At 49.0% G+C, this 23,568-nt stretch overlaps 1 protein-coding gene across 2 annotated transcripts; it reads right to left on the bottom strand.

The window, feature by feature from the left end:
• Positions 1-141: 141 nt before the first annotated feature.
• Positions 142-15,526, bottom strand: MAGIX (MAGI family member, X-linked). Of its 2 annotated transcripts, none has more exons than XM_088658318.1 (6): positions 15,310-15,526; positions 10,422-10,567; positions 10,063-10,145; positions 8,423-8,566; positions 7,480-7,618; positions 142-3,998 (listed from the first exon to the last, which is right to left on the bottom strand). In XM_088658318.1, exons 2-6 carry the CDS (start codon positions 10,447-10,449, stop codon positions 3,496-3,498), a joined length of 897 nt encoding a protein of 298 aa, XP_088514444.1. In that variant the 5' UTR covers positions 10,450-10,567; positions 15,310-15,526; the 3' UTR covers positions 142-3,495. The 2 variants fall into 2 exon arrangements, with proteins under 2 accessions (XP_088514444.1, XP_088514445.1); XM_088658319.1 differs by having other exon boundaries at positions 10,422-10,571; positions 15,310-15,512.
• Positions 15,527-23,568: the final 8,042 nt, after the last annotated feature.

The raw sequence follows: 23,568 nt of genomic DNA on the forward strand, positions 1-23,568 counted from the left end.
TTGATTCATTCAGGGAGTTTACCAGGCCTAAGCAGTGATTTTTCCATCCCTAAAAAGGTTTCAGAACCTCGATCATGGATTATGCAGTTTGAGGAAGCAAAGACAATAAATCAAAAGCAGTTTTAAAACAAAATCAGAATCTTTTAATTTATAGATTTTTTTATTTATTTTTAAAAAAGAACATTTCCTATGGCATAACTGCACTGCCAGACATATCTAAAGCAATTTCTTGTGTCACTGACATTCCCACCTCCACCCAAATGGCACCTGCACAATCATTCAAAGCGCAGGAGCCCTGGCCCCTCTTGTATCAGGTTAGCCAAAAGCCAGCTATTTCCGCATCTGTAACAGTAGAAGAATCAACTTCAGTCCTTGTTAAGTGGGGTTTCAACCAGGGCAGGTCATAGAGCCTTAGACTCCCATGTCATGCATTGCTTAAAACTATGGGTTGGGACTGCAGAATGCTTCTGAGCATGTGAAGCGAGCCTTTCCTTCTCACCTCTGAGATGACCCACTCCTATAAATGCACCAGGAGGATACTTTGATGCAGCCTCCAGGAAGAATTGTGACCCAGCACCTTTTCCCATTGTGTGGGTGGTAGTATTGCATGATAAGATAGCTTCTGGGGCTTTGCACGGTGGGTTTCAAGCTTGACTGCCGGGCCTCTGAAGGCCTCCTGAATGCAATGGGGCTGGGCTTCTTAGGTGCGCCATGGCCTTGGACATGCATATCCCCATGGGTTTGTCTTACATGTGCCCATTTATGTGAATCCCTGACCCCGCAGTTGTATAAAGCCGAAGCCCTGCCCAGAGTTTATCCAAATGCACCCTTTGGAGACATGCACATTTCATGTCAGTTCATGTTTTGCATACAGCATGCAATGCGTATGACCTTCCCCCCGCCCTCCCCAGACAAAGGATGGTGACACAAGGCACACAATTTTTGCCTGTGTGCCCCAGGATTGTGCCAGCACCACCTCCGGATATGCTGCAAAGTGTCTGCGCAGATATATTATCAGAGAAGGAACTGAGAGCTAAACAGGAGATGCAATGTGAAACCACAATTTTTTTAAAAAAAAAACATTAGGAGTGTGCTGTCTCACTTCTTTACCCCGCAATCCTTCACCAACACAACAACCCCATGTTTGCTGTGCCTTTTCAACACAGGAGGCCAAACAATGCTCACAGGTGGGAGCAAACGGTGCCCATGATTGATTAGAAGAAGCTGAAACAACTTGCCCCCGGGACAACACATTCTCCTTCGCAAATTAACAAGAATCTATATATTATACTCGTTTTCGTAGCATCGGGTGGTGGCATGTCTGGGGTGTGCACATGGCACAGAAATACATGGCTCTTCTGAGCCACAGGCATCCCGTATGGCATGCGAAGTCTGCGTTTTAGCACATGAGGGCTCTCATGCACGCTGTGGTTGGCACTAGCAGAGTGAAGAGTACCATTGCATTCTGAGCGGCTGGGCAGGGATCACCAGCCCATGCACTTGTGGGGGGGCTTGAGGCACCAGTGGAGTGGAAAGGTCCGTGAGGCTGGTGGATGACTGCACAGCCTGAGGGGAGGAGGAGAATGAACTGTGCTAAGGGGCAGCGAAGGGGAGGTGGTTCAGCAGCAGAATGGCACGGACCACACTGCACGGTCTTGGGAAGTGATGTGATAAGGGACACTAGAACGGTGGTTTTCAAATCATGCTCCAGAGGTTCCCTCAGAAGCACGTGAGTCTTCTGGGAGAAGATCGGTCATGGCAGAAGAGGCTCCCCCTGAATTGCCCACTCCAACCAATTTTCAACTTCCCTGCAAGGGAGGAGTATTGAGCATGTTCCAGAAATGTGCTCTGCTTGTGTGCGGTAACTGACTGCATGCCCTGGTCTAAAGTAATTCTACAGAATCCTCTGAAACATGTGGGCTTTTCAAAAAACAAAAAAAAAGGGGGCTTAGGGGTTCCTTAGTAGATGAGTCAGTGTGGAATGGGTTTGTTCGTTGATCTGTTGCAATTTGGTGTACCCTAGGAGCTCAAAGCACCATACCTGCTATTTTATCCTCTGCTATTTTATCCTCACAGCAAGCCTGAGTGACAGGTTAGGTTGAAAGATAATGAGTTGCCCAAGGTCACCCAGAGATTCGAACCCTGGGCTCCCCAACACTCTCACTGCTACCGAGTCTCAATGGATTTTGTGAATGGAACATTGGGCCAGCGGTTTTCAAACGATCAAGTCTCAGGGGAACCCTTTCCCATTAACTAACTGCTGACAGACTTCCAGTGTGCCTCCCACAGAACGTTCTGGGCTTGTTGATGGCAGTGTTGCACCTTCAGTTTGTGCCAAGTACTAGTGACACCCGTTGGATGCAGTCATTGCATTGTGCAAATTGAGAGCAAACCCTAGAACAGCAGCAGGAAAATGGATGGGGATGGAGGGCCAGTCGCAGCAGCCACCTGTCAGTCACCTGGTGTCAGGTGATCCAGAGGTGGCACGCCCCCTCCATCAGCCACGTTGACAGTGGCCAGCTCCACCCTGCTGTCAGTCACCTGACGTCTGGTAATCTTAATTTTGAAGGGACGCGGGTGGCGCTGTGGTCTAAACCACTGAGCCTCTTGGACTTGCTGATCGGAAGGTCAGCGGTTCAAATCCCCGTGACGGGGTGAGCTCCCATTGCCAGTTCGAACCTAGCAGTTCGAAAGCATGCCATTGCAAGTAGACTAATTTTGATCAGGGGCCACAAAGGAAGAATATGGAGTGTAACCTACGCGCACTTCCGATTCCTGCCTTTGCAGGCAAAAGGTGACCTTTTAAAAACCTGGTGCTTTCTTCTGTCACTGTAAGCCATAGTTTGAAGTTTCCTGTGCCTGACATCATATATATGATGTCAGGTGTGGTAAAGGGGTGTGTGGTTCACTCAGCACAGCCTGGCAGGCCAACCTCTAAGGCCTGGCTGACCATATTAGGCTGCAGGGTCCCCACCAATGCCCTGGGACATGGCCCCCACCCCTCCTCTGGCGCTAGGCATTGCAGGGTGGGCAACAGCAGGCAAGCCCATTTTCTGTCTGCCATTATGGATCTTCTCCCTGGATAAAACTTCTCCTAGCCCCCCCTGGGATCTTCGCAACACAGTTTCAGTAGCACTGCAATAGGTTATAGTCCACCCAGGGCAGGAGGTTGCATAAGGGATGTTACCACCGCAGTCCTTGGGAGCGGTGGAAGCAGCAGCAAAACAGAAGGTTGCCTTGCAGAATCCCCAAGGAAGGTGGGGAAGGAGGCTTGTGTTTGTGTTTAATCATTGCATAGTATGGATGGGGAATGGGGGCCAGGGAGCGCAAGACAGAAGCTGCCATTGCATAGTACGAATATGGGGAGCGGGCAAAGGAAAGGAAAATAAAGAAAATCATATTGCATAGTCCGGATGGGGGTGGACAGGGCCATTGCCCCAGGCACTGAGTAGTTCCCGACACGGCTGCGTTGCGGAGCCGCAAAGAGTGCTGGGTTTAGCTGCGCCTCTTCACCTCCATGCTTTTCCCTCTCCCCGAGTCACCCTTCTGCTCTTCTTCCTCCCCCTGGCCCATGCAGACGCCCCACAGAGCCCGGGACAGGCGCTCCTTGCTGGGCACGAGCCAGGGACCAGGGACCAGGTCTGAGCGCAGCTTCCTGCTCGGCCTGGGGGAGAGGAGCTTGCAGCTGTCCCCCCCTCCCTCCACGCCCTTCCCTTGCTCCCGCAAGGGCCTCCAGCCCCCTTCTCCATCTTCGTCTTCCTCCCCTGGAGCCTTGGCGGAGCTGCGGTGCGGCCAGCTAGACTGGCGGGCTTTGGGGAGCTGGAGCTGCTGCCGCTGCTTGTTGCTGGGCGATGCCTCCCGGCTGCCCCCGTCACAGGGGGGCTGACCCAGATACTGGGGACCCCCAGGGGGGTTTGCTCTCCGGTGCCGGTGCCTGGCTTTGTCCTCGGTCTCCGGCGCCTGCTGCAACCTGGCAGGGCTCTGACTGTACTCACGGTCTGGGGGGAGAAAAACAAGAGGGGTGGGCAGAACAGGAGAGATTAGACCCTGAAGACATCCTTCCTCGGTATATAAGGCAGGCATAGGCAAAGTCGGCCCTCCTGATGTTTTGGGACTACAACTCCCATCATCCCTAGCTAACAGGACCAGTGGTCAGGGATGATGGGAGTTGTAGTCCCAAAACATCTGGAGGGCCGAGTTTGCTTATGCCTGGTAGAAGGCAAGGTGGGCTGCACGGAGTGGGTGGGTTTTTGGTTTTGTTTTGAAAAAGAAAGGAAACGAAAGAAAAAAATTCTCATCCCAAGCTACACCCTGCCTTGGGGGTAAAGTTGCCCAGGTTTGATTTCAAAATGCTGGCATTCTGGGCAAGGCCAGGCAGGTAGTGCCAGGGCAGGCAGATCCTGGTGGGGTGGAGACAGGACAGAATGTTTAATGTGGCTGCCTCTCCGATACCTAAAATAATCACCAGCTGTATTTTAAAAATACTCCTTGGAGCAGGCTTCCTCCCGATGTTTTTTGCCTACAACTCCCAGGCATAGCTGCCAAGTCTCCCGTTTTCCCCGGGAAATCCCCGTTTTTCCAGCTGTTCCTAGCTGAAAAAACGGATTTTTTTGTTTTTCCCCGGTTTATTCTGGCACGGCGGCCATTTTGGAACTGGGCGGAGCATGCTCAGAAGCGACTTTTGATGCTGCTCTGCCCAGTTCCAAAATGGCTGCAGTGCGACTTCTGGCATGGCGGCCATTTTGGAACTGGGCAAAGCAGCATCAAAAGTCACTTCTGAGCATGCTCCGCCCAGTTCCAAAATGGCGGCAGCGCTACTTCCGGTCTGCTATTTCCGGCCCAGTCCCTTATTTCTCTGACAGCAACTTGGCAGGTATGCTCCCATGATCCCTAGCTAGTGGGACCAGTGGTCAGGGATGATGGGAAATGTAGTCTCAAAACATCTGGAGAGCCAAGATTGAGGAAGCCTGCCTTGCAGCCACGATGTGGAGCTCCAGCGTCCAATTCTGCCCAGGAATCCACATCCCTCAGGATACTCTGATATGATCCCTCATCTCTGAAACCTTAGGGCAGCCTTCCTTGACCTTTGGTCCCCAGGTATTGTTGCACTACACCTCCCATCACCCCTGACCATGGGGCCACGCTGGCTGGGGATGATGGGGCTTGTAGTCTAACAACAAATGGGGACTCAAGACTGGTGAAGGCTGCTTTATTTTTTGGAGGGGGGGAGCTCTGTTGTTTTCTTGGATATCCCTGAGAGCTCCCTTGGGTTTCTTCAGTCTACTGCTCCTTGAGGCCACCAGATTGGATCTAGGCTCTGTATGGGAACTTTGCCTCTGGAATGTTTTTCACCGAAAAGGCCTCTCTGCCCCACCAGTTTAAAGTGGTCCAGCTGTTGTGGCTTCCCTCCAAGGACCCCTGGGCAGCATCCTCACATCTCCCAGGCTGCTTTCCTGCCCTTTGGGCTTCTAGAGAGCAAGGATCCTATCCAAGCTTCCCTTCTGCCTTGGGGTACCACCCCGGGCCAGCTTGGCAACATGGCACTTGGGCGGTTTGTGTATGTCCTAGCTGGGCTGGAGGGAGGCTTCTAGAGGGGGGGGGAGGAGCTAGGTGGGTGCAGCAAGTTGGAGTTGGAAAGAGGTTTGGGAAGGAATCCAGTATTACATATACAGGTCTATAATGTTTCACAATGTGCTAAAATGTGGAGGAGGAATTCCAGACAAATCAGTGAGAAATGGAAAATGGGGGAGGCAACCAGAGGCAATGGTAGCTATGGGCAGGGCACACAAAAAAATAAATCACAATTCTGCACCGTGAAAGCTGAATTATGCAAGCGTGAATATTTAGATTGCATAATTTATTCTGCTTCTACTAGTCAATGACAATGGCCTATGCAGGGCATAGAACAGGCATCCCCAAACTGCGGCCCTCCAGATGTTTTGGCCTACAACTCCCATGATCCCTAGCTAACAGGACCAGTGGTCAGGGATGATGGGAATTGTAGTCCAAAACATCTGGAGGGCCAAAGTTTGGGGATGCCTGGCATAGAAGTATCTGCCTCTTAAGGTTTTTTTTTTTTAGCATGCTTTAAAGACAGTCTTCAAAACCCCAGGGGTAAGAAATTTGCTCTTAAAAGAGAAATTATAATGTGTCACTCAGCCAAGACTTGCAATTTAACAAGTGATTGGCTCTGTGACATTACAACCAGCAACCAAGCTGTGCTGCTCGTGGCTGGCTTCTGCTATTTTAGCACCCAGCCCTGCAGAATGGAAGTATGTTTCAACAGAATGCACATGTGCCCCCCTTGCTACGAAAAGGGTACGTCCGTCTTCAGCCCCGGGAGTCTGAAGTGGCTGCACTATGCAGCTCATCCCAAAATTCTGCTTCTTTTCTGTACTTGTGCAGAACTGCAGAATACACACAGCCTTGGCTTGGGGGGGGGGTCTGTTGGGGTGACGCTGGGGAAACAGGAGCAGGGAGACTAGGGAAGGGTTCTAATGTGATGGTGGGAAGTCAGGGGAAGAAGGAGAAGTGGCTCCACCTGCTGCAGAGTTCTTGTTGGTCTTGTTGTTTGAGGATGATTCCCTGGGAGACTATGGGAGAGAAAGGGACTGGGCTGAGTGGTTCTGCTGGTCCGACTGGGGGCTGGACACCCACCATTTATGTTCGACCCGTCCCACGAGGCAGAAGCAGGGCTCCCCCCGCGGGGAGTTGGTCACGCAGAGAGCCAGACTGGCCAGCGGCTGCCCTGTGGGGCGGAGACAGATGGAGACTTGGGGGGAGAGAGGAAGTGACAGGGAAGTTACAAGGCCAGCACAGACCGGGAATAGGGGGATGGAGCCATCACAGACCAGGAAGGCAAAGCAGACCAGAAAAGGTTAAGGTGAGGTTGGCACAGATTAGGCAGAGAACGGGGGGGGGGAGTCAGACAACACCATGGGTGGGTCAGGGTGGTGTATGGTGGGTCAGACGGACGGAGGACGGCAGGGCAGGAAAGAAAAAAGAAGAGGAGAGGGGGTGAATATTGCAGACCCAGAACCTGCCTCTCTGCAGACACCCTCCAAAGAGAAAAGGTGGGGAGTTTTGAAAATCTGTTTTGTCCTTAGTATGTATACTTTTTATTGTTGTAAGCCCCTTTGGACAGGCTTTGCTCAGAAAAGCAGCAAATACTTTTTTAAAGAAACTGGGAGAAGTCCATTACAAGGCCTATCACCCTGGGTTATGCCCCCTATCTTGCAACAGAGAAGCTAACCCTGGTTTTCCTCCTCTCCCTTAGGGGTCAGGGGAAGAGGTGCTGGTGGGGCAGGGGAAACGGGCCAGACTATTTCCACCTGAAATTTCCACCTGGGCCATCCCATATTCCCTGCGATCATTTCTCATGTGCTGCATTAACCGCGGGGTTGGCTTGAGGCTGACTATCTGTACTGTGGAGGAAGAGAGGGACGGGACAGGCAGAAAGGACCAGGTCTGTGGACGTACCATAATCGGGAACGAACCCGTTGCCCCTCTTCAGCACCAGGCGTATCCGGCTCCCCCCGTTGCGGATGTGCTCCACAGCTTGAGCATGCGTCATTCCTGCCGTGGGCTCTCCGTTGATCTCTACCAGCTGGTCGCTCACCTGCCACGGTGTAAAACTCACTATCACTGCCAAGAGCTGGCTGGGTTTTGCTTTGTTCTGGAGATTTCACAATGTGTTTCCACACATTGGATAGGCATGGTTAAGGGCCTTCTCGGTAGTGGCGCCCGCCCTGTGGAACGCCCTCCCATCAGATGTCAAGGAAATAAACAACTATCTGACTTTTAGAAGACACCTGAAGGCAGCCCTGTAGCGGGAAATTTTTAATGTCTAATGTTTTACTATTTTCTGTGTGCTGTATGCTGCCCAGCCAGATGGGCGAGGAATAATAATAATAATAATAATAATAATAATAATAATAATAATAATATGTAATAATAATAATAATAATAATAGTAATAATAATTGTAATTCTGAAGGTAGAATATGCTGAAAATAGAATATGCACAGCTCCAGGCAGAACACACACATATTGGTGCCCATTCAGGGGAACCTGATAATCATAGTGTGTGGCATTAAAGTAACACTTTTTGAGAGTTAGTTCAGAATGTTCCACATGCATTATTCTTGTGTATTCTTTTTAAAGCGTGTCTGGTAGGCCAGTATAATTATCTATGGATAATCTATGGAAACAAATGTGTGTTGAGGATCAGTGTCTTGCTTAAGAGTACTTAGCAAGTTCATGGACGATGGTAAAATTTGAACTGGCCACCTCCTGACTCACAGATCACATCTTCCCAGGTGAGGCTCTTCAAGTGGTTTCCCATTCAAGAAACCAGCCAGGTTCGCACTTGCCCAGCGCCAGCGTCACCGCAGTACTGGGTGTTCCCAAACCGCATCACATACCTGAATCTTGCCACACTGCTGGGCTGGTCCGCCCTCCATGAGGGCCAAGACATAGATGTCCATGTTATATTCACTTCCGCCTCTCAAACTGAAGCCAAAACCGCTGGGTCCTCGTAGCAGCTCCACAGAATATTGGCCAGTCTCCTGAAGAGCAGAGAGCGAGAAACCACAAAGGCAGGTTATAAGGATTGCCCCGAGTTATTGGCTCAGGCTATTGGGTACAGCAAGGGCAGGGAAGCTGTGGCTCTCCAGATGTTGTTAAGAGTCCATCAGCCCCAGCCAGCACAGCAAATAGTCAGGGATGGTGGGAGCTGCAGCTAAGCAACATCTGCAGGGACACAGCTTCCCCATCCCTGTCTCCAACTGGAGCAGTCTGAGGGTGGTAGTCATCCCCCTTCTTGTTGCCTCCCCTCATCTGATACTCAAAGAGAAATACTGCCCTAGATGATGACTTTTCCCACTTGGTCAGCATGGGCAACAGGTGTGAATACAGTGGTACCTCGACTTACGAAGGCAATCCATTCCGCGGCGCTCTTCGTAAGTCGAAGTCTTCGGTTGTCGAAGTGCCTGTTTTGCGCATGCGCGAAGCATGATTTTTTGCTTCTGCGCAGGCGCAGAACGTGCACGGGGCGAAAAGACTTCCGGGTTTGTTGACTTCGGAAGTTGAGTCGTTCAGATGTCGAGGTACCACTGTTCCCCAGTTCGTTTTCAAAACTATTTAAAGGGCCTGTTCACACATGAATGCAGGAGGTGATGGAAGGTGCCTCCAGGTTCGCAATTGTACATTCACACCTGCAAGTCACCAGTGCAGTTATCTGTGAGGTGCCAATGGCAAGGCAGGGTGCCTTATGGTGCCTTCCCACTTGGCTCAGAACTGAACCTGAATTATAGTGACATCCAGCATCGTGAACTAAACCTAATCCAAACTAGAATTTTACTTCCGGGTTCCGTGGCGCATGGGGTTCCATGGCGCACGCATGCGCAGAAGCGATCTGCGCGGTTCGTGCATGCGCAGAAGCGCTCTATCAGCGCTTCCCGCATGCGTGGAAGAGGCACTCGGATTAAGTACTTTTCGGGGAGCAAATGGCTCCCCAGAACCAATTGGGTACTTAAACCGCGGTACCACTGTACTTCGGTTTATCTGACCTGCCCCATCCTTATGTATATTAATTTGTGGTTATTATAACTACTGCCAGGAGGCATGTGCTCCTTGACTGAGTGACACCCTTTACTCATTTCTCTCCCCCCTGTTTCCCAACAACCACCTTATAGGTCTGCCTTTCCCCTATACAAAGTGAAGTCTGTCTGGCTCCACCAATCCTGGATCTCTCACAGGCGGTAACAGTGGGGTAGGCAAAGACAATGGAGCCCACAGGTCAGTGTAGACACAAGAAACTGAGTGGCAGAGGCCAGCAGGCCTTAGAGTGGGGAGGGAAGTAAGTGCAGAGCCTCGAGGGTGGCATCGGAAAAAGGGGTGCAGGGCCAGTCCTTGCCTGGGGCATAGACTTGCCAGCCAGCCCTGACTCACCCTTCGCTCCAGTTCCATCCCCCCTACCTCTGACCACCTTTCAAACCTAGCACCCAGACAGCCCCTTCCCCATCCAGGGTCCCCAGCTACCCTTTCCCAGGGCCTTCAATACCTGGGGCTGGGGGAGGCGGTAGGCGGGGCTCCGGGGACATTCGCCTACATCGATATCAGCTGTGTTCAAATCGCTGGAAACTCCTGGAAGTGAATCAAAAGAGTCAGCATGAGGAGGAGATAGTCTCCAATGCCTTTTCTCTCCTTCCTTCCTTCCTTCCTTCCTTCCTTCCTTCCTTCCTTCCTTCCTTCCTTCAATCCCCCAATGCCTGCCCTTCCTCCTCCCTCAGACCTCCAGCTTCTGCAATGCTCCCACCAACCCCCATTTTCTATCCTTCCTCACCTTTCCTAGGCTCCTTTGCTCCTCACTTTATGCCCCTCACCACCCCCTTCCCCCAAACGCCCGCTGCAATTGCTTACCCACGTCCTTGCGGTTCCGGACCCTCATTCGCACCCGGCTCCCCGCCTGCCGGAAGATGCCCCCGACATCGCCGTGGGATAGCCGTGCTAAGAGCCCGCCATCTTCCTGATGAGAGGGACCCTCTTCTGGATGGGGCAACAGGGAGCTGGCTGGGAGGAGAGAGAGCAGATGGGTCAAGGTGCAGGCTCCTACTCTTGAGAAGAGCAGTACTTGGACTTTTCAGAACTGGGAGACACCATTAGCCCCATTGGGGACTCATTCTTCAGCCACCGCACTGCTGGTGTGGCTGTTACCAGGAGGAAATTGGAAGGGGGGGGGTGAGAAACCTCCTCCCACGAACCTTGCCTCTCCACAGCATGAGGCAAAGACAAAGAGTCTCGCTGCACATTACCAAATGTAGCAATTCACCGATAAATGTATCTATGTACTGGCTCAATGGGAAAACTCGTAGAAATTCATAAGAAATCACATCGTTGTATCGATCTTCTCAGTTCCGATGGCATTTGGGACCCAGGGAAACGATGTCTAAGGGGAGGTTAGTGAGCCCACCATAATCCCCACATCAGCAGGGCCTTCCCAAGGAGTCGTGGCAGGTGGTATCCTGCCCCAAGAGTGTCAGACCATCTCAATCACAACCACCTCAATCACAGTGCCTACCCACCCCATAGTGGGATGAAGACCAGACAAGACAAAGGGGTGTATTTGACTTGACTCAGGTATGTGTGAAAGTCTATATTTTTGAGTGATAGGGGCATGCCTGGATCTCAAGCTCTACCTGAGGCCACACCTTTTCTGTCACATATCTATGATGTCTAGATGATGCATCCTGGGGTGTATTATGGGAAACTTTAAAATACGGATGTAACAATTGCTCAGGGCTTCTGGTTGCTTCGTCTCTATGGTAGTGGGAATAATAATAATAATAATAATAATAATAATAATAATAATAATAATAATAATTATTTATACACCGCCCATCTGGCTGGGTTTCCCCAGCCACTCTGGGCGGCTTCCAACAGAAAAATGAAATAAAATAATCTATTAAACATTAAAAGCCTCCCTAAACAGGGCTGCCTTCAGGTGTCTTCTAAAAATCTGGTAGCTGTTTTTCTCTTTGACATCTGATAGGAGGGCGTTCCACAGGGCAGGCGCCACCACCGAGAAGGCCCTCTGCCTGGTTCCCTGCAACTTGGCTTCTCGCAACGAGGGAACCGCCAGAAGGCCCTCGGCGCTGGACCGCAGTGTCCGGGCAGAACGATGGGGGTGGAGACGCTCCTTCAGGTATACTGGATGGAGGCCATTTAGGGCTTTAAAGGTCAGCACCAACACTTTGAACTGTGCTCGGAAACGTCTTGTTGCAACACTAAAGATCATGCCTACAGGCCGCTGTTTTGCTTCTATCTCCTGGCTGGAGTCTCTTGCTTGTGACCCTCAACTGAACCTATAGGAGTCAAGGTTAGGCAATTGTGGGGTGCGCCAATGGGCCTACTTTGGGTTAGGCTGCAAAGCAGCAGTGAGCGCTAAATCACCAGCTGAATAACGACTGCCTTGAGAAAAGAGCCTCCTTCACCAAGAAACGCAGCTATGACCCAGCTGCCCCTCGGATTATGGCCACATGAGTTGAGTGCTAGACTGGGAGTTTGAGAGGGAATTCACTTAATAAATTCTTTAGAAGCAAGACCACTTATCCGACGGGACGGCCCCCCAGTAACTACGGTAGTATAAAGAGGCATCATGCTTCTGGCAGGGGAGGCAGAATACAGCTCGCATGGCTAGTAGCCTTCGATAGCCCTCTCCTTCAAGAGCCTGCCTATTTTAAAGACATTCCAGTTGGTGGCCATCGCTGCCTCTTGTGGGAGCGAGTTCCATAGTTTAGCATTGCACTGCGTCCGCCCAATAACACTGGTCTTAGTCCGCCAAGAAATTTTCTCACCCAAAGCTGCTAATCATACATGGATTTTTGAATCACCTCAATTATCACTCGGGAATCTTCCCTTGCATCACCAAAGCTCACAGATCGTACTTTTCTCACTTTAAATATCTTTACATCCCCTTGAGCTTGTTACAGGTAGGTAGCCGTGTTGGTCTGAGTCGAAGCAAAATAAAAAAAATTCCTTCAGTAGCACCTTAAAGACCAACTAAGTTTTTATTTTGGTATGAGCTTTCGTGTGCATGCACACTTCGTCAGATACACTGAAACAGAATCAACCAGACCCTTAAGTATATTCAGAGGGTGGGGGTGGGAATGGGTGATGGGCTGATAGGAGTGGTGAACCTGTTGATGGCTGTTAACGACTGCTGATGACTGCAATTGGTCCTGCGGGGAAAAAAACAAGGGCTGAGGCACAAAAGAAAGCTAGATCATGCATAATGAGATAAGAATCCGATGTCTCTGTTCATCCCAGGTGGCTCTGTGGTTTTAAGCTTGGTAATGAGTCCCAATTCAGCAATTTCTCTTTCTTGTATGTTTCTGAATTTTTTCTGTAATAAAACAGCTGAGATCTTGTATAGAATGTCCTGGGAGATTGAAGTGTTCTCCTACTGGTTTCTCTGTCTTGTGGTTCCTGATGTCAGATTTATGTCCATTTATCCTTTGGCGTAGGGTTTGGCCTGTTTGTCCAATATAGAGAGCTGAAGGGCACTGTTGGCATTTGATGGCATACACTGAGTCCTGAGATGGTAGGTCTGGTTGATTCTGTTTCAGTGTATCTGAAGAAGTGTGCATGCACACGAAAGCTCATACCAAAATAAAAACTTAGTTGGTCTTTAAGGTGCTACTGAAAGATTTTTTTTTTATCCCCTTGAGCTTGTGTGGAAGAAGATTCTCTCTCTGTTCTGGATGCTGATCTCCCCCTGCCTTGTGACTTGACCCAGATGCAATCAGACTCTCTGTTCTCCATTGAAACTGGCAGGAACAGGAGAGGGACTTGGCAGCTTCACTGATGCCTGAACACTTTTTTCCCCTTTTTTAAAAAATCTGCGCAATACTGTGTGCACCAGCAAGGTTACGCATGCATGTCCTTGAAGGGTCAAAGCCCCCCCCCTCCTCCTGGGGATGACAGCCACAACCGTGCAGGGAAAGGGGTGGAAAGAAGGTGAGTGACAAGGCTTTTCCTCCAGTCTTGTCCAGTTCCTGGGAGAGCAGGTTGGGGGAAAGTGAAAGAAATCAGGATAGTTGGAATACTATTTTATAGGGAGATAAAAGTTAAAATGTGTTTTGGGAACAACAAAAAATATTATTTCTTTTCTTAAATTGCCCACTCAGAGTAGACTAAGCGTACCTGCCATTCTTAAGTACCATATGAACGTGGATTAGGTTTTCCAGTCCAGTGGAAACTAGTTTTGGAAAAAGAGCATTAAAAAGCTGTGTTTTCCAAGGAACTACAGGATTAGTATGGACTGTGGTTCACATCATGAGTGCGTGGCTTCAAAAACAGGCAGTGGGAGCACACAGGATGTGGAGTATGGGGAAAGGTGAACATACCTGTAGTTCTTCTCTCCCCAAAATACTGGGAACAAGACCTGCCTTTGAAACAAAAACAAGCATGTTCCAAAAATGTGCTTCCCCTTTCCACATACCCTAGCCTGGGTGTTGTTCTAATCAATATTTACTTGCCACAACCAGAAAATTTAACTCAGTGCTGGGGCTCTCTCACAAGCGGACACACTTATGTCATGGAATCATAGAACTGAAGAGTTGCAGAGTTGGAAGGGACCCTGGCGGTCATCTAGTCCAACCCCCTGCAATACAGAAATCTCAGCTAAAGCCTTTCAACCTCTGCTTAAAAACCACCAAGGAAAGAGAGTCCCCCACCTCTTGAGGGAGACAATTCCACTGTCAAACAGCTCTTACTTTCAGAAAGATATACAGTGGTTACCTCGGTTTATGAACACAATTGGTTCCAGAAGTCTGTTCATAAACTGAAGCATTCATAAACTGAAGCGAACTTTCCCATTGAAAGTAATGGAAAGTGAATTAATCCGTTCCAGGTGGGTCTGCGGCGTTCGTAAACTGAAAATTCGTAAACTGAGGTGTTCATAAACCGAGGTTCCACTGTACCTGATATATCTCCTTTCTTGTAACTCAAATCCATTGGTTTTGTGTCCTTAATTCACTTAAGTGTATGCACATACACACACAACCTAAGACACAGCCTCTCTCTCTCTTGTCTTCAGCACAAACTTCATACAACCTTTAAACACTAAAGGGATTCTCCAGGATGGTTCCGGCTGCTTTCTCATCTACACAACAGGTGATGCTGACGAACTTTGCCAACAGAAAGTGGACGAGACCCAAGCTCACATCAAAGCCGTGTTCTGCTAAACAATGTCGCTTTAATGATAGAAGTCAGAAATGCCATGGGCACCCTGCCCACAACTCCCCTCTCAAGAAAGCTTTCAGTCTCATCTGGCCTCTACTCTAGCATATCCTCCATTCTTAGGTGGATTCACATAACACCCTCACTGGCTCTTCAGCTTTACCCCCCCCCAAAAAAAAGAAAATTAGTTGACTTGCCTGAACTAGAAAGACCAAAGGACTTTCGCAAGGCTGAAGTCGTGACTCCCTTTCGTTTACAGATAAATATCACCTATACACACACATTTGCAATTTGAACAATATGTAACCACCCAAACCTGCCCAATTCCTTCCTTCCTCTCCCGCACAACAAACCACAAGTCCTCCCCCAACACCCCGGTCTCACCCTTATAAGTAGAGAGCCCCCTTTCCCCCCTTTGGCAGGAGAGACTAAATCACTTTTAAGTGTTCCTCTCCCCGCTGCGCAGCGCGCACCCCCCCCCCCCACACTTTCTACAAGGTAAAACTACTTCCCTCCCGTCCTTCGACTACAAAGCAGAAAGTGGCGGCAGCAGGAGTTCGGTATTTACGCTTTAAGTCCTGGATGTGGCGCAGGAAGGTTTGGACTTGCTCAAGCATTTTCAGGGTAGATGCAGAAGGGAAGCGGCAAGGTCCGGGGGGGGAGAGTGGGGAGTGGGTTAAAATCCACTGCCACCCTTCCCCACCCCAAGGCTGCTCCTGCTTTTCCAGCAACCCTTCCCCACCCTTCTCCTCTGCCCCCTTCCCAGGAATTTCTCCGCACAAGGCTTTGCCTGATAACCCAAGGGCTTTTGGGGGTGGGGCGGCTGAAGCTTAACCTGTTCAGAGCCACGAGGGACATTTTGTTCCCTGTGTGCACAATGAGAGTTCCTGGTTACGCCGCTTACAACATTTCCTGAGCCAGTTTCCCCAAGCACAAGGCAGTGTGAGAGACAGGTGCTTCGTCAAAAGCAGCGGAAGCTTCCATTTCCCCATCAAGAACTGTGGAGGAGGAGAGAACTCTGCCTTTATTCCACTGGGACGGAAGACAAAAATGTATTTGTCAGGTGCGTGCACCCAAAAACTCTGGAAAGTGACACCAGTTTTAAAATCTATGGCAAGTTGTAGTTATATATTGGTGTCAACATTGGCAAGTGAGAGATCGCTTCCTCACTTTTGTTCAGGAGAAGCTCCATATTCTGCTTTGTGGGTGACTCTTTGCACTGTCCAATTTGGAATAAATTAGCTAATAAATTTTATTTCTTGGGCCTTATCCATATGTTCACGTAAGCAGCTCCTTTATAGGAGTGCAGGAAGCCGCTGCCTCATACTGTGTCAGTATTGTCTACACTGATTGGCAGCAGCTCCAGGGTTTCAGACCTGGAGACAGCCGGGATTGAACCTGGCAGCTTCTGCAGGTAAAGCGAATTCTCTACCACTGAACTCTGACCCTTCCCTTTCTATAGGCATCCTTAAAAGCCTGAAATACCTACATAGCCCTGCTAGGCTTCCAATGCAATGTATGATGTAGCTTCGATGAGGGGCATGATCCTTAAGTGCTCAGGAAGATCTAAAGAAAGGGAGTATGAACAGTCCACATAATCCATAGCATCTGACACCGTAGCTGTTCAGCTTTCTGAAACTGAATAGCAGGGAAATTTGGAAAGGCACAGGCTGTGTCTGCTGACCCACAAATCAAATGGGAGCTTGGAAGTTTCCACTGAATAGGGATTCTATTCAGTGCATAAAGGACAGTTTAAGTCCAGTTGCGAATGACTCTGGGGTTGCGGCGCTCATCTTGCTTTACTGGCCGAGCATTTGTCCGCAGACACTTTTTCCGGGTCATGTGGCCAGCATAACTAAGCCACTTTTGGCGAAACCAGAGCAGTGCACGGAATTGCTATTTTACCTTCTCACCGGAGTGGTACCTATTTATCTACTTGCACTTTGACATGCTTTTGAACTGCTAGGTGGGCAAGAGCTGGGACCAAGCAATGGGAGCTCACCCCATCGTGGGGATTCGAACCGCCAACCTTCTGATCGGCAAGCCCTAGGCTCTGTGGTTTAGACCACAGTGCATAGCATTCAGTGCATAGCAATGTTTTCAGGTTGCTGGGTGCCACCATTTTCTGTTCAGCCAGGGCCGTCTCAAGCAGGTCGGGCGCCCTGGCGCTGAGGCGCGGAGATCGCTCCGGCGCCCCTGCCCTCACAGCGTGCAGCGCCCCGCCTGCTGGTCCGGCGCCCTGGCGCCCCGCGCCACCGGGACTACACCTAGAGCCGGGCCTGTGTTCAGCCTTTTACCATCAATCACTGTACAATATCTTCTAGATGGGACCCTGCTTTAACCCCCCTTTCTATCCAACTACAGTAGAATGATGGCAACAAGGAGAAGGCCCTTTGCAGCACAGGCTGCTCTGAATGGCACTCCCTCCCAAAGACTTGCTGTGTTTTAACTTTCAGTCTGATTCAGAGGGGGGTAGCTTTTTATTTCAGCTGGCCTTTGAAACAAGAGAGAGCGAGGATCATGGGCGTAGGCAGGGGGGAAGGAGGGGGCAGTCTCCCCCCCCCTAGAAGCAGGGCCGCTGGTGGCCAGCCTGCCCCGCTGCCCGCCGCCGCCCGGTGCCATCTCCCTTCTCCCTGGCTGGCTGTGGGGCGGGTGGAGGGAAAGCCAGCTTTCCCTCCACCCGCCCTGGCGATCGCGGAGGGGGAGGAGGGGGTCGGGGCAGCCTGATTTCGGGCTGATCCTGGCGCCCCCTCGCCCCTGAACGACCATGGCTTTCCTTGCCCCACTGTGGCCCCTCCCCCGCCCCTTGGCCCCACCCCTTGCCCCTTGCCCCCCCTAATTTTGATCCTGGCTACGTCCCTGGCAAGGATAGAGGATTTCAATTTGAGGTGATGTGGTTGGGCTGCTTTTAGGTTATTTAAATTTCTTTAGCATGCTGCCTTTAAGCAGCTGGATTTGACGTGGGATTTTGCGATCTTGTGTTTTTCTGTGTCCCTTGGCAGCAGCGGACCTCGGCATCTCAAATTTCAAGTGGCACCCTGCCTGACACCAAAATCCAGAGCCCCCCTGCCTCTTGCCTTCTGCTGGATGTCATAGTTGTGGTGCCCCAGCCCAGAAGCTCTGCACCCGGTACACCCAAACCGGTCACACTCCCCTAGGTTCGCCTTTGCTCTTGGCATGTTGCGAACCACCACGAGGAATTTGTTAAAAAAATAAAGATAAAAGAGCAAACAAGCCATTTTTCTGATTCTGCATTAAAGCAATTATTTCAATGAATAGCACATTAAAACATGTCACTCAAATACTGTATGCAGAACCCATTTGAAGCAGACTTAGTGCACAATTTGGAATGGGGGGGGGCAGTGGTAGGCGCAAAATATTCCTCAGCAGAGATAGGTCCATTATGGTGAATGGGGTCCCACCAACATGTGTCCGCCCTCAGCAAGCCCCCCACCTGCTTGCCTTCTTACTTACAGTCTTACTTCTTACTTACAGTCACCCCAGAGAGTGGCTCTGCTTGTCTGCGTCCTCCTTTTTAGGTGGAATCGCTTCTTTTTAGGTGGATTCATACATAAAAACTGTTCTGAAAATGCTTTTTTTCTAAAAGCGTTTTAAAAAATACATTGAATTTTTCACAAGGCTCACCATCGCCATCTAGTGTCACATGGTGTATTGCGCTTCAAACTCACTTAAAACGTTTTACATCCTTGTGCAAATTAATTGAAACAAAGCATTCCAGAGCTGGAAAAGAGATATCCTGACGGTACTGGGATATTGCAGCTGGACCTAGCCCCCTGTCACACATCGAAAGTGGTGAAGAAATTTATGACAGAGCAGCAAATACAGGTACTTGATTGGCCAGGAAATTCCCCAGACATAAATCCCGTTGAGAATTTGTGGGCTATATGCTAAAGTCGCCTACATGCTGTAGACTGTACGACTATGGAGAAGCTCATTCAGGCTCTGATTCAAGTGTGACTGGGATCCGAAAATCAACAGTGACTGTTCAAAACTAGTACAGTAGACTCCATACCAAACCATGTTCAAATGCTGCTTAAAAATAGTGGACGTCATATCTGTTACTAATGTACGTATATGTGAGTTTTGTACAATAAACTAGAATCATAGAGTTGGAAGAGACTACAAGGGCCATCCAGTCCAACCCCCCGCCAAGCAGGAAACACCATCAAAGCATTCTTGACATATGGCTGACAGCAACACGTGGCCGGGTCAGCTAGTAGACTCACAGAATCATAGAGTTGGAAGAGACCACAAGGGCCATCCAGTCCAACCCCCTGCCAAGCAGGAAACACCATCAAAGCATTCTTGACATATGCCTGTCAAGCCTCTGCTTAAAGACCTTCAAAGAAGGAGACTCCACCACACTCCTTGGCAGCAAATTCCACTGTCGAACAGCTCTTACTTAAACTACTAAATTCATTGTTTGTTTCAATTAATTTGCACAATGATGTATTTGTAGCGGTATATCTAATCCGAGTCCTTAGTCTCAGTGCTGCCTTTGTGGAACACGGTGGGGAAGAGGATGAGGCCAAGGCCAGAATGAGTTGGCTTGGCCTGTCACTGGCTCTGGCTCCGCCTACTGTTTGGGCTCCTCTCCTTCCACCCAACCAACCAGTCCCAATGGGCACCCACCAACCACTGCTCTTCCCTGCTGCAAAGGGGTGTGCCTTTTACCACAGCCTCACCTGCTCTCACAGCTCCACTTCCATCTGTTGCTGTGGTGACGCCGCTGTTGCAGCCATGGTCTTCTTTGGGGCCATCCACACCTCCTGTGGGCTCCCCAGCCCCTCCCGCTGGCCGGGGCCTCCTCAGCCTCTGGGAACAACGAGCAGGACACACAAGTACATCCCGGGGCTCGGGGCCCACAAAACTGGTCACAGCCAAAGTGTCAGCCGGGGGAGTTCCCCAAGCGTTCGGAGTATCTCGGGAAACTCCTTTATTGTGACAAGAATCAGGCAAGAGGTGTTCTCGTCTGAAAGAGCAGTTTTCCTGGGGATGTCTCCGGGAATGATGACCTGCAGGGACAAGAAGGTAGGGTTGAGTTAGGTCTGAATTGACACCAGACCCCGTCACATACCACAGTGATCTCTCTGGGGTCTGCAGTGCTTAGCAAGCCCTCACCTCAAGCTTGTATACCCACTTCTAGCTGTCAGAATCACATCATATTTCTGATAATTCACATTTGTTTCACTTACAGGTGTTTTGTGTGTGCAACTGCCCTGTCCACTTGGCAAATTGCTAGGAAAAGAACAGGTCGTGGCTTTCAATTATGCTACGTTCATTTTGTAAGAGGTAGCGTCTTTCTGTTACAGCTGAAATGAATTTGCACCTCTAAAATTATCCTGTGTGAATTTTGACAGGCAATAGTTCCTTCATTACATTTATAGCCTACTTTTCTTCAATTAAGGTGGGATCTATGTGGATCCCAAGTGGCCTCTCATCCAGGTACTGACTGTGGATCCGCAGGCAAATCACAGATTGCATGGTTGGCTAAATAGTCACAGACAAAGGACTCTAGGATAATAGGACTCTAGGATAATAATAATAATAATAATAATAATAATAATAATAATAATAATAATAATAATTATTATTTATGCCGCACCCATGAAAGAGTGTGGGCTGAAGTTAGCCCAGGTCCAGGTCCAGGTTTCCCTCGACGAAGGCCGCTTCGCTCCCGCTGCTGCCATTTCGCTTCAGCCAAGCAGGCTGAGGCGGAGCACAGCAGGCAGCATCCCTGCCTGTCCTCTCCAGCTGCCCTGCTTCTAGGGGGGCAGCTGCCCCCCCTGCCCCATGCTGAGTACGCCCATGCGGCCCCCCACAAGGTCTGAGGGACAGTGGACCGGCCCCCTGCTGAAAAAGTTTGCTGACCCCTGAAATAGAATATCCTCTCCTACTCATCTTAATCCATCTAACACTGACCAGACCCAGGCCTGCCTCAGCAAAGTTTATGACTTCATGCCTGTTCAGATCACAGCCCTCTGCATGTATGCACGTTCACTGAATATTTGATATTCCACATTAGCATTCATCATCCAGTGATCTTTTCAGTAGCTGTCAGACTTACAGTATCCATCAGTATTTGGCAGCTGACATGCAGGAGGAGATAGTGCTTTGACAGTATCTTACATGTACCCATCAATATTTGACAGTATCTAATAGCTGGTGTGCAGTGGCATTTAATATAGTACATTTTGTACTAAAATAATTCATTTATTTACCCAATCATGGAAAAAAATCCCACCCTTCAATAGGTTTTAAAAAACACAAACACACTAAGCAAAACAGTTAAATTGCAAATGTTGAGGTAAAAAATTGAGTTTGAAATTCAAATGTTGATGGGGGGGGAGGGAATCAGATGTTGAAGTCAGCATCTTTAGATTCGTTGAACTTCAGTTAAGAAAAAAAAAGATTTCGCATTACTTTCTGTATAATCAGATGATGATGATGGTTTTGGGGTTTTTTGCCCAGCAAATTCTCATTGGTCTCGCTGCACATCTTTCTTTCAAGGTGCTACTTTGGCTGGGAGATGGGGCTGTCTCATTTCCTGAGCATTTACCCAAGGGCACTACTTTGTACCTGGGAAAATGTGAGCCTCCTTCAGAAATCACTATTGGTTGCAATTGTGATAAGTGCATGGAATGAGATGCTGCAAGTGCCACAGGCAAGCTGTTTATTTATTTCCCACATCTATGCCCCACCTTTCCCACAAACCTGTGAGATCAGCACTCACAATCAAAGTGAGATGGCTTACAATCCAATATTGGATCTGATCTCTGCTGCATGTATACACAAATAAAGCCATTTTTTTAAATAGCACTTACAGAGAGAATATCTCTGCGAGCATTACAACAAGCTGGTACTGTATTGTTATTCCTATGCTAAGATGGTGTTTGAGGCTAAGGAACAGTGGCCTCAAACTTTCTAAACCACAGTCTGCAGGTAGAAGGTTTACATGGCAGCTTCCTGCTATAAATACACTAAACATGAATCACAATACAGTGGTACCTCTGGTTAAGAGCTTAATTCGTTTCGGAGGTCTGTTCTTAACCTGAAACCGTTCTTAACCTGCGGCACCACTTTAGCTAATGGGGCCTCCTGCTGCCGCCGCGCCGCCGGAGCATGATTTCTGTTCTCATCCTGAAGCAAAGTTCTTAACCTGAGGTACTATTTCTGGGTTAGCAGAGTTTGTAACCTGAAGCGTTTGTAACCCGAGGTACCACTGTATATGTGCCTACTTAAAGGTAAAGGTAAAAGGGGCCCCTGACCATCAGGTCCAGTCGTGTCCGACTCTGGGGTTGCGCCGCTCATCTCGCTCTATAGGCTGAGGGAGCCGGCGTTTGTCCGCAGACAGCTTCTGGGTCATGTGGCCAGCATGACTAAGCTGCTTCTGGAGAACCAGAGCAGCGCACGGAAACGCCGTTTACCTTCCCGCCGGAGCAGTCCCTATTTATCTACTTGCACTTTGATGTGCTTTCGAACTGCTAGGTGGGCAGGAGCTGGGACCGAGCAACGGGAGCTCACCCCATCACAGGGATTCGAACCGCCGACCTTCTGATCAGCAAGCCCTAGGCTCTGTGGTTTAACCCACAGCGCCACCTGGGTCCCTAAACTGGCCTACTTAAACACTCCAATAACAAATCCTTAACAAACCAAATCCTGTACATTATATTTCAACATAAACCAAGTGCATTTTGGCACAAAGGTCTTCATCAACGGCCAAATATGACATCAAAACAAAAAACTAAACATAGCAAATCTATAAAAAATAATAAAAACTCATGAAATCAGCACTTCTTCTTCTTCAACAACAACAACAACAACAACAACAACAACAACCACATAACTAACCACCTGCCCTGCCCCATCCCGATGGGCTTATGGCTTGTGTTGAAAAATAGGGTACACAGGATTTGGCCTGAGAAGGATTTATGATTGGAGTGTTTGTATATGTAATCCCTCTTTATTGTAAGAAAGGGTTCTGATTCCCCCCTTCACTCCGTGTATAAAAGTTTGGGGTTCTTTCTTTTGTTAAAGATCATTCGGTTGTTTGCAGGGCAAGCTCAACCATTTGATGGAGTGAGGTGAACGTCTCAGGAGTAGGTATGTTTCGAGAGAATTTAACATTGCCTTCTTCTGATTGTTCTGTCAGTGCAGTCGTTTCAGCTTGCAAATGAAACCATCTCCCCTCATTATCCCCTAATGTATTATCATTGCATTTTTACCTTTAACTTAGCTTGCCTTGGGAATTAGACCCTTTGACTTGGAGGGGTGGGGGTACAGTGGGAAGGGCACAATTTGCTGCTCTGCTTTGGGCAGCAACATGTCTTGGGTCAGCCCTGGTTTTTCACACTTAAACAACCATACACATCTGCTTGAGAGTCCTGAGTAGACCACAGCTCCCTCATGCATGTAACAGGTTTTTCAACCCAGTGCATCTGCCATGCATTTGCTACTGGGGGAGGGGAGAGAGAAGATAATACAGTGGTACCTCGGGTTAAGAACATAATTCGTTCTGGAGGTCCGTTCTTAACCTGAAACTGTTCTTAACCTGAGGTACCACTTTAGCTAATGGGGCCTCCCACTGCCGCCGCACAATTTCTGTTCTCTCTTTTTTTTAAAAAAATATATTTTTATTGACTTTATAACGAATACAGAAAAAATATAAAAACATACAAAAAGAAAAAGAAAAAACAAAGAACAAAAAAGAAAAACAGAGAACAAAAAACATTTCTTAACAATATCCAATATATTTCTTAACTTTCTTGACTTCCTCCTTCCCCCCTTCCACGTTTCTATTTATGTC

This window comes from Zootoca vivipara, chromosome 15 (genome assembly GCF_965207765.1).
Source record: "Zootoca vivipara chromosome 15, rZooViv2.hap1.1, whole genome shotgun sequence".
In the NCBI taxonomy this organism is placed as follows: domain Eukaryota; kingdom Metazoa; phylum Chordata; class Lepidosauria; order Squamata; family Lacertidae; genus Zootoca; species Zootoca vivipara.

Coding starts and splice junctions, on each gene's coding strand:
- MAGIX (XM_088658319.1), bottom strand. CDS start 15,358: ATGCTTGAGCAAGTCCAAACCTTCCTGCGCCACATCCAGGACTTAAAG. Junction 10,146..10,421: donor CCGGAACCGCAAGGACGTGG/GTAAGCAATTGC, acceptor ATTCACTTCCAG/GAGTTTCCAGCGATTTGAAC. Junction 7,619..8,422: donor AGCAGTGTGGCAAGATTCAG/GTATGTGATGCG, acceptor ACACCGTGGCAG/GTGAGCGACCAGCTGGTAGA.